Raw genomic sequence first — 15,360 nt, forward strand, 5'->3', positions numbered from 1 at the left:
ACTTGTTGAGACACAAACAGTTGTGACATTTTAACAGGGTGAAGACAAAGTGGAATTTTCCTTACAATTCAAATTCCCAACACAGTTTGTTCAGTTTGTGTCGTACTTTTCTGTCTGCCCAGGGTTTGAGCTGCAGTTCCGTCTCGGTCCAAGCCTTCAGGGAAAGAAGGTTATGGTGCACACCAACTATCCACTTGAAGGACAGCTGTTTGACCGAAACAACTTCCGTGTTTTGCCATGGACCTACCCAACAGGAAAGGAAGAAGACTCTGATAAGTTCTGCTCTCTGGACCTCAAGTTGGCTGGGTCCTATCAGTACTACTTTGGATATGTGTAAGACCCTCCTGACAGTCGCCCACATTTTATAAATCCGGGGTTTCAATGTCAAAGCTGAATTCAGGAAATGGCAGTGGAAAATATTCCAACAGTTAAATCATTTTGTTGGAATCATCCACGCTATCACTAAAGCCTGTGATAGCATGTCTTTATGTTAGACAGTCTGTTCTTCATTTGTCCATGTTTATTAAAAATTATTGTAGAACTCTATAAATTGTTTAAGAAGTGAATACTTTGTGAAACAGCGTGATAAAGGTGTCAGTCAGAGATGCCGGCCAGTCCCGGAATAAGATGCTGAATAGGTCTGGCTAGGTGGAAATCAAACCAGGAACTAATTATTACTATTTTTTAGGTTATAAATTAATATTCCAGCTGAAAGCAATCTCCCAGAGCACTTGGGGTTTGTATCTGGCCCAAGGATATTTGGCATGCAGACTAGAGCAGCAACCTCAACCAATCACAGCAGATGGCCCCGCCCCTCCCTGAGCCTGGTTCTGCTGGAGGTTTCTTCCTGTTAAAAGGGAGTTTTTCCTTCCCACTGTCACCAAAGTGCTGCTCACAGGGGGTCATATGATTGTTGGGTTTTCTCTGGATGCATTATTGTAGGGTCGACCTTAAAATATAAAGCACCTTGGGGTAATTGTGATTTGGTGCTGTATAAATACAATTGAGTTTAACTAATTTGAGCACTTTCAGGTTTGTAACATTTAGAGACAATGTTAAGAATATTACATTTATTGTCTTTATTTAACTGGAGCTGCATATGAACCGTTCATTTGCAGTTATACCACGTGTCCACACGTCACCCGTCCACCTGTCGCTCTCCTGCAAAACTTTGGTTGGAACATCATTAGGGATGGGTATCGTTTAGGTTTTATCCGATACCGGTGCCAAATCGGTACTTTTGAAACGGTGCCGGTGCTCAAACGGTGCTCAAACCGGTGCTTAAAGAATAGAGAACACAAAATTGGTCCAAAAACCTCTCATGTTCAGCTGTTTTTTGTGAAAAGATAACAATGTTAGCCTTTTCTGCAGCTATGGGGCATATATGGTATCACTCTTGGCTGGAAGCAGTGCTTAAACAATGGAAAAAACACAAACTTTGTCCAAAAACCTCTCATGTTTAACTGTTTTCCACTTTTTCTTTGGTCATTTTAGCCTTTTTGGCCAGGGTGAAGGGAGTATCTGCCATCAAACAAGAGGACAGCCGCATGTAGCTATGATGATGTTTGCTAGTTCACCTTACATGCATTAATGTAATAACGTGGTTAGCCTACTCAACTTAAATTGCACACGAACAACATTTAGCTACTCACGCAGAGAAGAGCGGCTGCTGCTGCCATCATCATCCGTCATCATTTATGCTACACTGGCAGGGCTAGGGGCCAGGACTCTCCTCTTCGTGTTTTTGGGGGATGTTGCATAACAGGCAACCCACCCGCAGTAGATGTGCTCGGTGTGAGGTCTCGCAGCAAGCTATCAAATACGGCGCATTTCTGGGCTTTAAAAAAAAACGCTATGCGTCGCCAGGTGTTTCATCGGATTTGAGGTGTTACCTCCTTTGACAGTATCACAGTATCAGCTTAAAGCACTTGTTGCTGCTGAGTTTGCTCTAAAAGAACGTACGTACCTGGGCCCGCCTACTATTCTCGGAAACGTAAAATGATTGGCTAGAAGTGTATCACAGCTCAGGAAAAAAAAGCACCGAAATAAAGCACCGAAATGTGCGCTGCTTTTCGGTCTGGTTACTACCGTTTATGTCAGAACCGGTGCCATCATGGCACCGGACACCGGTACCCATCCCTAAACATCATCAGCCACCAGTCCAGACTTCGCACCCAGTGACTACCACCTGTTCCCAAAGAAACATTTGTCAGGAAGGTGATTCTGCGGCGAGCGGCTATGACGTGGGCTTTGTAAAACTGTCACAGCGTCTACAAAAACGCATCGACCGAAATGGCGATTATGTAGGAAAATGAGTCTTTAAGCTTTAAAATGCTGCACATACTATGGAAAATAAACGGTTGCTTGTATTTCTAAAACAATAGGACACCTTACTTTTGGGATTGCCCTCATGTTTACTATAGCATGTAAATGAAAAATGGATGTCGCCACTTTGATGTCACCAAATGGTTTCTGACATCTCGAAACCTCAGTTAGCTTTTCTGTGTAACGCCATCCAGAAAGGATCCAGTAATATTCAGACAACATTTAGAGCAGTGGGTGGAGTGCCAAGTACTAACCAGTATAGTTTACTCGACAGGGTTCATGCACAAAGTGTACTGGTGCAATGCACAGACATCCTGCAGATTCATTCTAACAGATCGTTTTAATTGTGGAACTCTGTACCGCTCAGCAGTCGATATCAAATCTTCCAAGAGGCACCAACAACAGGTGTGCTTGAAAGGTCCAGTTCACTGACTCAAAGCTCCGTTCCACCAAGAGAGGCCTCTTGCAGCATAACTAAGGGAGGATTGGAAGCTGGTTCCACAGAAGAGGGGCCTGAAAACTGAAGGCTCTGCCTCCCATTCTACTTTTAAATACTCTAGGAACAACAAGTAGGCCTGCAGAGCGAGAGCGAAGTGCTCTAATAGGGTGATATGGTACTACAAGGTCATTAAGATAAGATGGGGCCTGATTATTTAAGACCTTGTATGTGAGAAGGATTTTAAGTTAGATTCAATGAAGAGAAGCCAATACAGGAGAAATGTGCTGTTTGTAGTCCCTGTCAGTACTTATCCTGCAGCACCGTGAATCAACTGGAGGCTTTTTTAACGATGAATTACAAGAGTTGAATCTAGAAGTAGTAGTGATGTGTGTTATTTTGCTTCATGGATAGATAAAAGTGGGAATCGCGTATCTATACCTAATACTAAGGAAAGCCCACAGCAACCCGTGGAAGCCACAGTTAGCCTTTGTATATGAAGCAGCCTCCACGTTTACATTAACAAACTGGACTCTATTAGATGGGTATGATTCAAAGCACTGCAGTACTACAGTACCTGTGGGATTTTCTGATATCGTAATAAAATATTATGGTCAAGTATTAAACGCTGCACTGAGTTTTTCCCAGCAAATGAAGAAAAACTGTAAGATAACTGCTTAACACTTTAAGTATTAAAATATCTAAAGTGATGTCACCCAGTCGGAATCATATTTTTAAAGTGAAACTTCTCCCAGCGATGTGGCTACTTGGCTCAGGCGTTTTAACCACTTGCCCTCCGTTCCCATCGTGTAGCCACATCAGTCATTTCATCCACCTTTCTGCTCCTCCTGTCATGGACTCTAAGTAGGAAGTGCTCCAGCAACACTCTCTTAAACGCTTTGTTTGCTTTTGGGTTGCATATCAGCAGCTACAAGTATCACCTCCTCTTCCTCACTGTTAGGTACTCCATCATCATCTGAAACGGACTCGTGGCTCTCAGATAAGCCTGCGCTTGTCTCACTGTTGTTATCTAGAGAAAGTAAATACATGGTGTCAGTCTATCAATCATATTGTGATATGACACGTTTGTATATTTCCTTAACCTGCTGTACTTTGTTAAATTCCATCAGAGACTCGGAGCGTATAGGAGGAGGTTATATTGTGGTGGATCCAGTTCTCCGTGTCGGGGCCGACGACCATACTTTGCCGTTAGACTGCATCACCATCCAGACCTACCTGTCCAAATGTCTGGGACACTTGGACGACTGGCCAGATAGACTTAGAGTGGCCAAGGAGTCGGGTAGGTTAGCACGGCACGCCCACACGGACTCTGGTTCTTTCTTTTGTGTTCAATCATAAAATGCAAACTCGGTCACTTCTGGTTGTTATTGACGACCATGGTTCCTGTCATCGGCCTAAACTCTCTGAATCAATCCTCCTGTGTGTGCAGGTACTACATCACATGGACAGTGCAGTGTGTGAGGGGATTCATCACATGTCAGGACTATCAAACAAAATGCCGTATAGAAGGATTAATAGTACGTCTGTGGGTTTGTCTTCCAGGATACAACATGATCCACTTCACTCCAGTGCAGACTCTGGGGGAGTCCAGGTCCTGCTACTCCTTAGCTGACCAGCTGAGCGTCAACCCAGAGTTCAGCCCAGCGGGTCGCAGCTACGACTGGACAGATGTGGGGGGGCTGGTGGAGAAGCTAAAGACAGAGTGGGACATGCTGTGCATCACAGATGTGGTGTATAACCATACTGGTGAGTTGAGCCATGAGGAGGGCCGTTCATTAGTGTACTGCAACACCGCTTCCTTCCCTTCGAAGGTAAAAGGCCACCTCCTGCATCTGATGTGAGACGGCTGCTGTTCACTGCTGTCTTTAGATTCTGACATCTCCCCTCTAAGCGTTCTACCCTGTGCTTTGCAATCAGACGTACCAAATATTGTTTTGACTGCAGCGACGCGACATCCTTCAGAAATTTCATGGTTGGCTCGTACCAACCACTAACCAAGTTAAACGCTTCAAGTTACCCACAGCAGCTAACTTAACTAGGCACACCAACAGCAGAACATGTTACTGAAGAGTGCTAATTGGTTAACAAAGAGCAAAAATGCACCTGTTTTCTTGCCTTAAAGGATAGCAGGGGAAGTGAATCACAAGGCTTCCTGAGCCAGTCCATGGAGCCGATCACTGACGGAACATCCTGTGCATCACTTTTCATAATGCATGGACTCGATTATGGACTAAGGATGGAGAAGTCGACATGTGTGCACTCAGCGTACATGCAACACGTTCTTTTATTGTGATCTTTGTTTACAGCTCATGGTTTGTTATGCTGCACACACTCACTTTTATTTGGCCTGAACATTTATGCAATCACATGTCTTTGTTCCACCACATGTTATAGTACGAGAGGTTTCACAACAACACATGCTTTCACCGAGAGTCTGCACAGTTCCAAGGATTGAAAGTGTCATTAAACTGTCCCAAAGGCAGGACTTTCAGACAGATCGTTACCCTTATCCTGTGAAGTTCGACAGAACAGGAAAGATTGTTGTTGACTCACAATCATAAAGGGAAGTAAAGAAGCCGTTTGGTTTTGTTACCTTTGAAGCACAGCAGGTGAACACTGTGCTGTGGGGAGGACTGGAAACATTTGCTTTCTTATAGTGGGCTCAGTACGGCCTCTGTGGAAGTGTAGCCTCACAGGTTTCTTCCCTGACCTCAAGCACACACTATAACCACGAGGTGCAAGGCAGGAATATGCATCTGACTGGTTGGCAGATGGTTTCTGCCAGTCGCTGGCTGCTGCTGGATGAAACTGTTTGCAAAGAGGTTGCTGCACCAAAGTCCTTGTGATCATTTTGGTCATCTGTAGTTTGCACAGAAGATTATTTAAGACCTTGTATGTGAGGAGCAGGATTTTGAATTCTGGATTTAACAGGGAGCCAATGAAGGGAAGCCAAAACAGGAGAAATCTTCACGCCACAGTGTCCAACATGGCAGTTAACGCGATACACTAAGCTTTAAAAGTGCCATTTTTGCCACACTTTGTCAGGGTTAAGGTTTGCTCACGCTCCCGTACTCTTGCTGTAGCCTTGTCTAAGGCTTTCACTTGAAATCTATTTAGAATCAGGTCAAGATTTAAAGACCACTAAAAAGTTAGCTGGGTATGGTTTAGGTTGTTGGTAAAACATCTTATAGCAAAACTGGTTAACAGTTACTCTGAAAGTGTTTTTTCAGGTCGAGACTTTTCATTTGACATGCTCGTTGTATCAAAGTGTTTGTGCTGTCCTGCTGGCAGTGACCACCCGTGGATCCCTCTCATCCTCGCTCAGGAAAGGTCGAGCAGTAAAATGAGCCTGATATGAAGGTTAAATACAGACTGAACTCTGATTTATACAGTATGTGTGACTCACTGTCAGACTATTATTAGATCTGTAAAAAGAGTAAAACATTGATGAATAAAGTATTTAAACAGCTCAATGGTTTCTTGTCTGTGTTCCTGCACAGCTGCTAACAGCGTGTGGATAAGGGAGCATCCAGAATGTGGATACAACCTGGTGAACTCTCCTCACCTGCGCCCAGCCTGGGTTTTAGACAGAGCTCTGTGGCATTTAACCACCAGAGTAGCAGAGGGACGCTACAAAGCTAAAGGACTTCCTGCTGACATTACCACGGAGAGTCATCTGAATGTGAGTTCTGGGTTCCTGCACATTCATTCACCTTTGAACTTTCACAAATGTCACAGGCTGTGGTGTGAGCCAATGACAGCCTTGCCTGAGAGCATGAATTGAAATCTTATCCACAGCCTCATCACCAAAGGCAGCTAGCTTTTTTTAAAATGTTTCTTTAAGTTACTCAGTAGTATCAGGGCGGTCGTGGCTCAAGAGTTGGGAGTTCGCCTTGTAATCGGAAGGTTGCCGGTTTGAGCCCCGGCTTGGACAGTCTCGGTCGTTGTGTCCTCGGGCAAGACACTTCACCCGTTGCCTACTGGTGGTGGTCAGAGGGCCCGGTGGCGCCAGTGTCCGGCAGCCTCGCCTCTGTCAGTGCGCCCCAGGGTGGCTGTGGCTACAATGTAGCTGCCATCACCAGTGTGTGAATGTGTGGATGACTGGATATGTAAAGCGCTTTGGGGTCCTTAGGGACTAGTAAAGCGCTATATAAATACAGGCCATTTACTATTTTTTTATTTTTTTTTTACTGAGTAACTTATGAGGGATTTCGATCAAAGCTAAGGGGCGTTTTCCTGGCCTGCTGTAAAACAGCAGAACATATCTTGTGTGACATTTCTAGACACAATTTCAATAAAATTTTTGTTAAACTTTTACATGTCAATTAAAAAAATAACCTGTTTTTACAGAGACATAAACTATTGCACCTGACGGTCTGCACTGCTGAGTAACGCCTGTGGAGAATACTCAGTTTCTATATTTAGATTTTATTTTATAGTAAAGATAATCATTTTGTCATTTATTTATATACATTTGCACATTGCCCCTTATTTTTTTACTCTTACACCCGACAGTTAAGACAACCAAAACCGAGCACCAAGCCGCGTTTACCTTGCAAGCTGTAATTTGGTGCATAAATCTTTGCTAGTTTGAAGTGTGTGTGTGTGTTACTACTTCAGTGGCTCACAGAAGTCCTGACCTAAAAGAGGGTTTGTAGAATTCCTCAGAATAAACCAGGTAATAATGAACCTCATGTCTATGCAGATGAACTGAGCTGGGTCAGTTCATCAGATGGTTAAAGGCACTTTCTCTCAGCAGCATCGTACACGCTTTAAAGACGCGTTTGTGTAACGTGTGTTTGATTTGTTGTGTTTCAGGCCGTCCGTAGTGTGATGTGGCAGGACGTGTTCCCTCAGATCAAACTGTGGGAGTTCTACCAAGTCAAAGTGGACAGTGCTGTGGAGGAGTTTAGGACCCTGCTGCAAAACGGTGTGTAAATCCACACAGACGTCCCAAAGCCAAGAGTCGTTATGTGAGCTTCAAAAACTCATCAGCATGTTTTCAGTTTGAAGCCCCAAAAAAGAACTTGTGTTTACGGTGTGTGCAAAGATGAGCAGAGGGTTAAACCACATTCACTGTGTCGTTAACATGTGTGTGCCTGCCATCAGGTACCAAGCCAGACCACAGCAAGACTGGAGGGCAGACGGGCCTCAGGATCATTCAGGATCCACAATACCGTCGCTATGGCAACACAGCAGACATGGACTCTGCTTTGGAGACGTTTGTGCCTCACAGGTGAGACTCGGGGTCCACGGCACGAGTGTGATGTTGGGCTGCTGGTCAACGTGCTGCGATTGAGTTTCTTTGTTCTTTTCAGATCGTCAAACACGTTTTTAATCCTGGACAAAGATGAGCTGAGTAAATGTGCTGTTTTCACCCGACAGTCGTAAAAGACTGTTGGCATTTATAAAAGTATTTTTAAATTAAGATTACATTTATTAAGGGGAAATGAAGCTGTCCAAACCCATCCCGCCATGTGTGGAACGAACGAATGAACTGATTAACGAGCCACGCCTGTTCAATCAGGACGTAACTTTAATGTCTGTCTGACAAAGTGAGCTCAACAATCACATCGGACCAGGTCTTTTTGCCTCATCATTCAGAAACAGCGTTTTGTATTTAAATGGGTTATTTTTGTCTAATATTAAAGAAAAACGTGACAAATATTGCTCAAATGTAAGAACTCTGCTTTCACAGCACTGTAAGTATGCAGTTGACAGTTGGCTCGAAGATGTTACGCAGCCATCACATTAGAGCTGCAACAGGAAGTTTTAAACATGCAATGTGGACAGAGTCAGGTGACATCACCACCCGATTAGACCAATGTGTAACCTTATCCTGCACAGGTGTGGACCTGTGTGGGGATAAAAGCAGCAGCCTCCTGTCCTTGCGTGTTAGCATTAACCACATTCAGCAAGCTAATCTGACACACCGTGTGTGGGTACAGCTTACCCTGCATTTCAGACCCATGGACCCCTGTGATTGGCTGACGATCGTCCAGAGTGTGAAAGGATTTGTTCTTAAATATGATGGTTCTGTTTGGTTTCCAGTCCAAAATAAGTCATTCAGGTGACGCCACACAGTCCCTTTGACTTAGTGTGAACGTTAGTTCAGTATTAAATGAATCAGGACCTCTGTTGTGAAAAGAAGACTGATGTTTGCATCTGTAGGGAGCACATCCCTGTTCCTCCATGCTCATCACTCAGCACAGCGTGGTTGAAAAAAATAAGCCCACAAACATTTAAAAACTACATTGTAATGTTTCTTCATTGTTCAGATATGAGTTACCTCTGTGACGCTGACATGGACCAGTGTAGTTAATGTAAAGTGTGTATATCTGTGTGTGCGGCACACAGCAGTGTGATGTAATGTTGCTTCCCTCTGTAGCTTGTCACCTCAACACATCGAGGAGTGCTGCGGTTGGCTCAATCAGAAACTGACTGACCTGAATGCAGAGCAGTATCACATAGTGCACCAGCATCAGGAGCAGGTAAGGCTGCCACTGTACAGGGCCACACCTGACGTGTTAGCTAGAGGGGAAAAGCATCGAAAGCTGTTAAACCTGTGAATTAACGTCCGTCTGTCAGTCAGCATCGGGCCAATGCAGCCCCAGGTTTAGAGCAAAACGACTGATAACAGCTACGCCTGAGACGATGCTGTCACTTTAACTTGGAGCCAGAGTCTGAGGACACGCCGTGAAGAGCAAAGAGGCGGAGCTGTGACCAGTAATCACCATTAAAAGCTTCACATGAAAAAGCTGGTAGTAGTCCTTCAAAGCACCTGTTCAACAGAAGTGTAAAGCTGCTCCAGCCACCGCTGTTTGCAGAAGTTACGTTTAACTGATACAGATAGGCAGCATGCTGAACGCTGACGGCAGGACACAGGACCCTGCTGCAAACAGGGGCGGAGCTAAAGGGGGCCGTGGGGTGTACCGCACGAGCTCAGGGGTTTCCTAACATTTCGTTAGTGAAATGAAATAAAATGTTAGATTGATAAAAATATGAATGAACATGGCTCAGCGTGGAGGCAAAGTTCATGCTATCCTGATGTTTGTGGCTGTTTACAAGAAACGTCGCTTTCATTTGAATGTCAAAGCAGGAAGCTGCAGGTGATTCAGGTCAAACCACTGCAGCACAGCACCTCTAACACTAACAGCGCTGTAATAACGTATGGACCACTGCACTGAGGTCCACGGTCAGAGGCTGTAAGGTCTTCATAACCTTCAGCCTCCTGTACAGTGATGAGCTCTGAAACCTGACTGCAACTCCAGATTAACCATTGATCTGTTAGCTGTTTGATAACTGCTCTGTAAGATGAACTGTCGCCATCGCTGGGCTCCTGTGTGGACTGTTTCTATACATGGTCATTTTCAGCAAACACCTTCTCTGTGACATGTAAAATCTTTAACGTGTGTGCGGGTACTTTGTTTTCGAACAAGTGTCTGATTTGTCTTTTGCTCTGTCACAACCTTCTTCTTTGTCCCTCCAGGCTGTCAACTGTCTTATTGGAAACATCGTCTATGAACGACTTGCTGAGCACGGTCCCAGGCTGGGCCCTGTTACCAGGACAAACCCAATGGTCACCAGGTAACCAGTTTAAAGAGCTGACTAATGAGAGGAAGACAGAGTACAGTGAAGTGTGTTAATAACTCAGGACATTTACTAAAGCTTTAACAAAGACACGAGGCAGGTTAGCTGAACACTTCATAATGCTAAGATATTATCATGGCCCATACTATAAGTACGTATTAGGGGTGGCGCTGTCTCAGAAGTCAGTGAGCTGTATACCAATTAGAAGGTGGGTGGCTCAACCCCTGGTTCTCCAACCTGTGTGTCAAACTCAGGGCAAGATGCTGAACCCCGAGTTGTTCCACATACATCAAAGTATGTGAGCATTAAGATAAAAGTATTCAGGCTTATTTCAATAAAGCACTTGGATGAATGTGCTGACAGGTAAATGAGGCTCAAACTACATAGAAAGCTTTATATCCAGTAGCAGTCAGTTGGATTCATGTTTCCTTTGAAAAGCGTGGATGTTGGTGACAAACTCATTGATCCTCACTGAATAGGATCCATCAAATGATCCGTTGTCTAACATGAAGTGCTTTGACACAAAGTGTCCACAGCTGCACTACGTTCACATCACCCGGGCAGCCATAATGCCATGTTCCCATCTTCCGGTCAGGTATTTCACCTTCCCCTATCAGGACATGACTCTGGACCAGGAAATGCAGCTGCTGGACCAGCCAGACAAGATGTGCCATTTCCTGGCCCACAACGGTTGGGTGATGGGCGACGATCCACTCAGGAACTTTGCTGAACCAGGTAAACAGGATGAGCCACACAAGTGGTTAAAAAAAGACTAAATGTTGAATATGATGCTGCTTTAACCTGTCAGTGACTGTTGTTGCTGCGACCTGGGAGTAATAAAGTGACCGTATCAGTACTGAAGTGCTTCTGCTCCATAAAGGCTCCAACGTGTACATTCGTCGGGAGCTGATCGCCTGGGGTGACAGTGTCAAACTACGATACGGCAACACGCCTGACGACTGTCCCTACCTGTGGGATCACATGAAGAAATACACGCAAATCACAGCCAAGTATTTCCACGGAGTCCGCCTGGACAACTGCCATTCCACACCTTTACATGTTGCTGAGGTATCGCCACACCTCACTGTACATCACACACTTCATGTCAATTATTCTACGTTTAAATCCAGGACACGTAACACTTTAGCTCCATGTTGCAGTAAAGTTGTTCTGCAGGCTTACATGTTAGAAATATGTTTGATGTCTCACTGGGGCCGAACGTCACTGTTGAACTGTTCTACAGACATGTCGAGGACACACGACATGTTTGTGTTAGTCTCAAAGCATGAAAGTGTTTATTTAAATCACTGATGTGCCACAGTTTGAATAGACAGACATCTGTGATAACAGCAGAGAGGTCGCTGTGTGGCCCTGTGCTGACCCGCCCTGTGGGAGGGGTCTGAATTTTTGGGGCTTTGTTACAGTAGCCACCATATAAATAACCCAGGCAAATTATTATTGGATGTCCTGGCTGTCTTGTGTTTTGCAGAGGATGTTGGAAGGATAGCCACTTCTTAGCGTGTTAACTGTATTTCCAGACGTCACCGTGTCCTTCTGGAACTTGTTCTGGTTTCGGCTCCATTTGAGAGCCGGCTTGTTCCATCTGCAAGTGTTGAAGTAATACTGTGATGTGGCCTCAGTGAGTCTAGTCCAGGTGCGAGCAAATGCTGCTGTGGCGCACCCTTCTGCTTCGACACGCATTATCAGTGAGATTCAGTGAAACGATCTCAGGACGTCTGTGCTACACTGTAACGGTCCTAACTGTAGTGACAAATATGATTAATGCTGAGTTCAAGCATGTACAAAGAGAAGACGCAGCGTCATTACAGCCATGTTGTCCCGTGTGAGCGTGTCCCTGCTAACAGCAGCTCTCTCTCTCCTTGTCCGTGATGTTTGTCGTCCAGGCCATGTTAGACGCAGCCAGAGCGGTCAGACCCAATCTGTATGTGATAGCTGAGCTCTTTACAGGCAGCGAGCTCCTTGACAATGTTTTTGTTAACCGGCTGGGAATTAGCAGTCTCATACGAGGTACAGCACTGATGTGCAAGCTAAATGTGTGACTGTCTTTCTTCTCTCCCCACTGCATTGTTCTGCATGTCTCCAAACACTCCACCTCTCCGTGTGTTCTTTGACTGCACGACTGCACCATTCTAACTGGCTGAGTCCCCTTCACTTTCATTCTCCTCCTCTTCCTCCTTCAATCTTTCTTTCATGCATGCCCCCCCGCACTGGTTTGTCATGCTGTGGTTTGTTAGTTCATGCTGGATGTGGCCAGAACGGTGCGTCCTGACCTGTATGTGGTGGCTGAGCTGTTCACCGGCAGCGAGGAGCTGGATAATGTCTTTGTTACCAAGCTAGGGATTACATCACTCATACGAGGTAAAGTACCGTGTCTATAACACACCTACAAATACAGCATGTTCGTTAACTGCTGACTTCATTCATGTTTAAATATTTGTATCAATTCCACATCTTCAGAACATCCTCAAGTCAGCTTGAATAAATCCATGTAATCACATTCAGACTCCTGAAACTGCTGAGAGCTCAGCTGTTCCAGGAGTCCCGCTCTCGTCACTGGTGATGAGCTGGGATTGTGCACAAAGTGTGGAGCCTGTGATGAAGTCAGAGCGTGCTGTGTAGATGATCCGAAATGAATTCTGAGCACTTCTGGACATCCCAGCATCGAAGGGGAGATCAGCCACATTTCAGTCGTGCTGAACTCTGCTTGTTGTGGCGCTGTTCCTGGAGCACGCCCAAAGCTTGAAGTAAAAACCAAAAATGTAAACTCAGGAATTATAACTAGATTTTTTTTTGGCATTCAGTGACATCTTTCAGTACTTGTAGTTGTGGTACTAAAAACTACTTGTATAGGAAGTAGCTTTAATATGTAGTGAGGTCCAAACCCCACTGCACCAAACCCCGTCACAGAGCTGCACCTGTTGGAGGTCACAGTAATAACTGTGTCCTGGTTTGCTTCCTTCCTGGTTCCATATTTTTTGCACATTTCTCACACTTCATGAAACAAATGTAAATGTTAGACAAAGATAACACAGGCAAACACAAAACGCAGGTGTTTATTATTCAGGTGTGTACACTGCAGGCCTGCGTGACTCTGTGCAGGTTACCAAAGTCACGGCTTTCATGGATCTTCATCCACAGCTGTGTGACCCACTGACAAACACAACTCTGTCAAATCCTGGAATCAAACCAGATAAACTCCAACAACCCTGTGCAGTTATGATCAGGTGACCGGGTGAGGGCCTCCAGCTCGCACTGTCAGGTTCGCAGCCGAGTGTGAAGCAGCGGGAATGAGGATCAGCACCTCCAAATCTGAGGCCATGGTTCTCAGCCGGAAAAGGGTGGAGTGCCCACTCCGGGTCGGGGATGAGTTCCTGCCCCAAGTGGAGGAGTTCAAGTATCTCGGGGTCTTGTTCGCGAGTGATGGGAGAAGGGAGCCGGAGATCGACAGACGGATTGGTGCTGCAGCTGCAGTAATGCGGACGCTGCACCGGTCCGTCGTGGTGAAGAGGGAGCTGAGTGTAAAAGCGAAGCTCTCAATTTACCGGTCGATCTACGTCCCTACCCTCACCTATGGCCACGAGCTGTGGGTAGTGACCGAAAGAACGAGATCGCGGATACAAGCGGCAGAAATGAGCTTCCTCCGAAGGGTGGCTGGCCTCTCCCTTAGAGATAGGGTGAGAAGTTCGGCCATCCGGGAGGGGCTCAGAGTAGAGCAGCTGCTGCTCCACATCGAAAGGAGCCAGCTGAGGTGGTTCGGGCATCTGACAAGGATGCCCCCTGGGCGCCTCCTGGGTGAGGTGTTCCAGACATGTCCCACCGGGAGGAGGCCCCGGGGCAGACCCAGGACACGCTGGAGAGATTATATCTCTCGGCTGGCCTGGGAACGCCTTGGTATTCCCCCGGATAAGCTGGAGGAGGTGGCTGGGGAGAGGGAGGTCTGGGCCTCTTTGCTTAGGCTGCTGCCCCCGCGACCCGGCCTCGGATAAAGCGGATGAAGATGGATGGATGGATGGATGTTGCTGGACCGTTTGCACAGATTCAACTTTTCATCCCCATCATGGTTCTGATGTCATTTGTACTCAGTTTGGATTCACATGGAAACAAATGTAACTGAGTGTGTGAGCTCACCTGTCAGTGATGCAGCATGGCGTGTGTCCACCTGTGTCTGCGAGCGCTTACTTTGGTTTTCCCCCTTCACTCGATCATCAGAGGCGATGTCAGCTGGTGACAGCCACGAGGAGGGCCGCCTGGTGTATCGTTACGGCGGTGAGCCAGTAGGAGCTTTTGTTCAGCCCAGTCTCCGCCCACTGACACCCTCCATTGCACACGCCATGTTTCTTGATGTAACCCATGACAACGAGTGTCCTATCCAGGTGGGTCTCTTGAGATCAGCTGACAGTGAGCTTGGAGTCGAGCTGTTGTACGATGGTTAATTGTCGGGTGTGTCGTTTACAGCTCCGCTCAGCCTTCGACGCTCTGCCCAGTTCTGCTATCGTGGCCATGGCGTGCTGCGCTACTGGCTCCACCCGTGGATACGATGAACTGGTGCCACATCAGGTTATTATATATTTATCTGACAGCATTTTGCTGAACACGACAGAACAAAGTCTCCAATAATGGGGCGTATTTGTAAAAATGTGCCTAACTGCTCATTAACACAAGCTCAGCCTGTCTTTGGTCCTTTGTGGAGTTTTTGTGGACACAAACGGTCTTTAGAATCTAAAACAGCAGAAGCAAACTTAACATGACAGACATACATCGTAAGTTCACTTTATAGTTTTGGATTTTTCCTTTGTTAATGCTGATGTTCCAGTGAATTTAGATTCACTGGATAAATCTGTCACATATATAATAAAATCCAAAATTTCAAGTCAACCCTCATTCCTTTATACTTCCAGTTTAAATAGTGCTAATTCACGAGGCAGTTCATCAAATAAAGAAAATAAAAGTGTTACTTTGAGGCCCTG

The 15,360-nt window shown here is 45.7% G+C and overlaps 1 protein-coding gene across 6 annotated transcripts in view; it reads left to right on the plus strand.

The window, feature by feature from the left end:
* Nucleotides 1–15,360, plus strand: part of LOC147309307 (glycogen debranching enzyme-like) — a 40,231-nt gene that overhangs the window by 5,499 nt on the left and 19,372 nt on the right. For 3 of the 6 annotated variants that reach the window (XM_086272048.1, XM_086272049.1, XM_086272050.1), the window contains exons 3-15: nucleotides 123–333; nucleotides 3,892–4,061; nucleotides 4,325–4,528; nucleotides 6,283–6,464; nucleotides 7,601–7,712; nucleotides 7,892–8,018; nucleotides 9,171–9,273; nucleotides 10,272–10,369; nucleotides 10,968–11,107; nucleotides 11,253–11,440; nucleotides 12,628–12,751; nucleotides 14,603–14,766; nucleotides 14,849–14,950. In XM_086272048.1, the coding sequence (XP_086128174.1) occupies nucleotides 123–333; nucleotides 3,892–4,061; nucleotides 4,325–4,528; nucleotides 6,283–6,464; nucleotides 7,601–7,712; nucleotides 7,892–8,018; nucleotides 9,171–9,273; nucleotides 10,272–10,369; nucleotides 10,968–11,107; nucleotides 11,253–11,440; nucleotides 12,628–12,751; nucleotides 14,603–14,766; nucleotides 14,849–14,950 (1,925 nt within the window). Of the gene's footprint in view, nucleotides 1–122; nucleotides 334–3,891; nucleotides 4,062–4,324; nucleotides 4,529–4,919; nucleotides 6,174–6,282; nucleotides 6,465–7,600; nucleotides 7,713–7,891; nucleotides 8,019–9,170; nucleotides 9,274–10,271; nucleotides 10,370–10,967; nucleotides 11,108–11,252; nucleotides 11,441–12,276; nucleotides 12,401–12,627; nucleotides 12,752–14,602; nucleotides 14,767–14,848; nucleotides 14,951–15,360 lie in introns of those variants that run through there. The other 3 variants (XM_086272051.1, XM_086272053.1, XM_086272052.1) reach the window with 3 other exon arrangements.

The sequence above is a fragment of the Aulonocara sp. 'chitande type north' Nkhata Bay genome, linkage group LG18 (assembly GCF_057382095.1).
Source record: "Aulonocara sp. 'chitande type north' Nkhata Bay isolate Kocher_YH1m ecotype deep benthic linkage group LG18, A_spYH_male_GT1.1, whole genome shotgun sequence".
NCBI classification, from domain to species: Eukaryota; Metazoa; Chordata; class Actinopteri; order Cichliformes; family Cichlidae; genus Aulonocara; species Aulonocara sp. 'chitande type north' Nkhata Bay.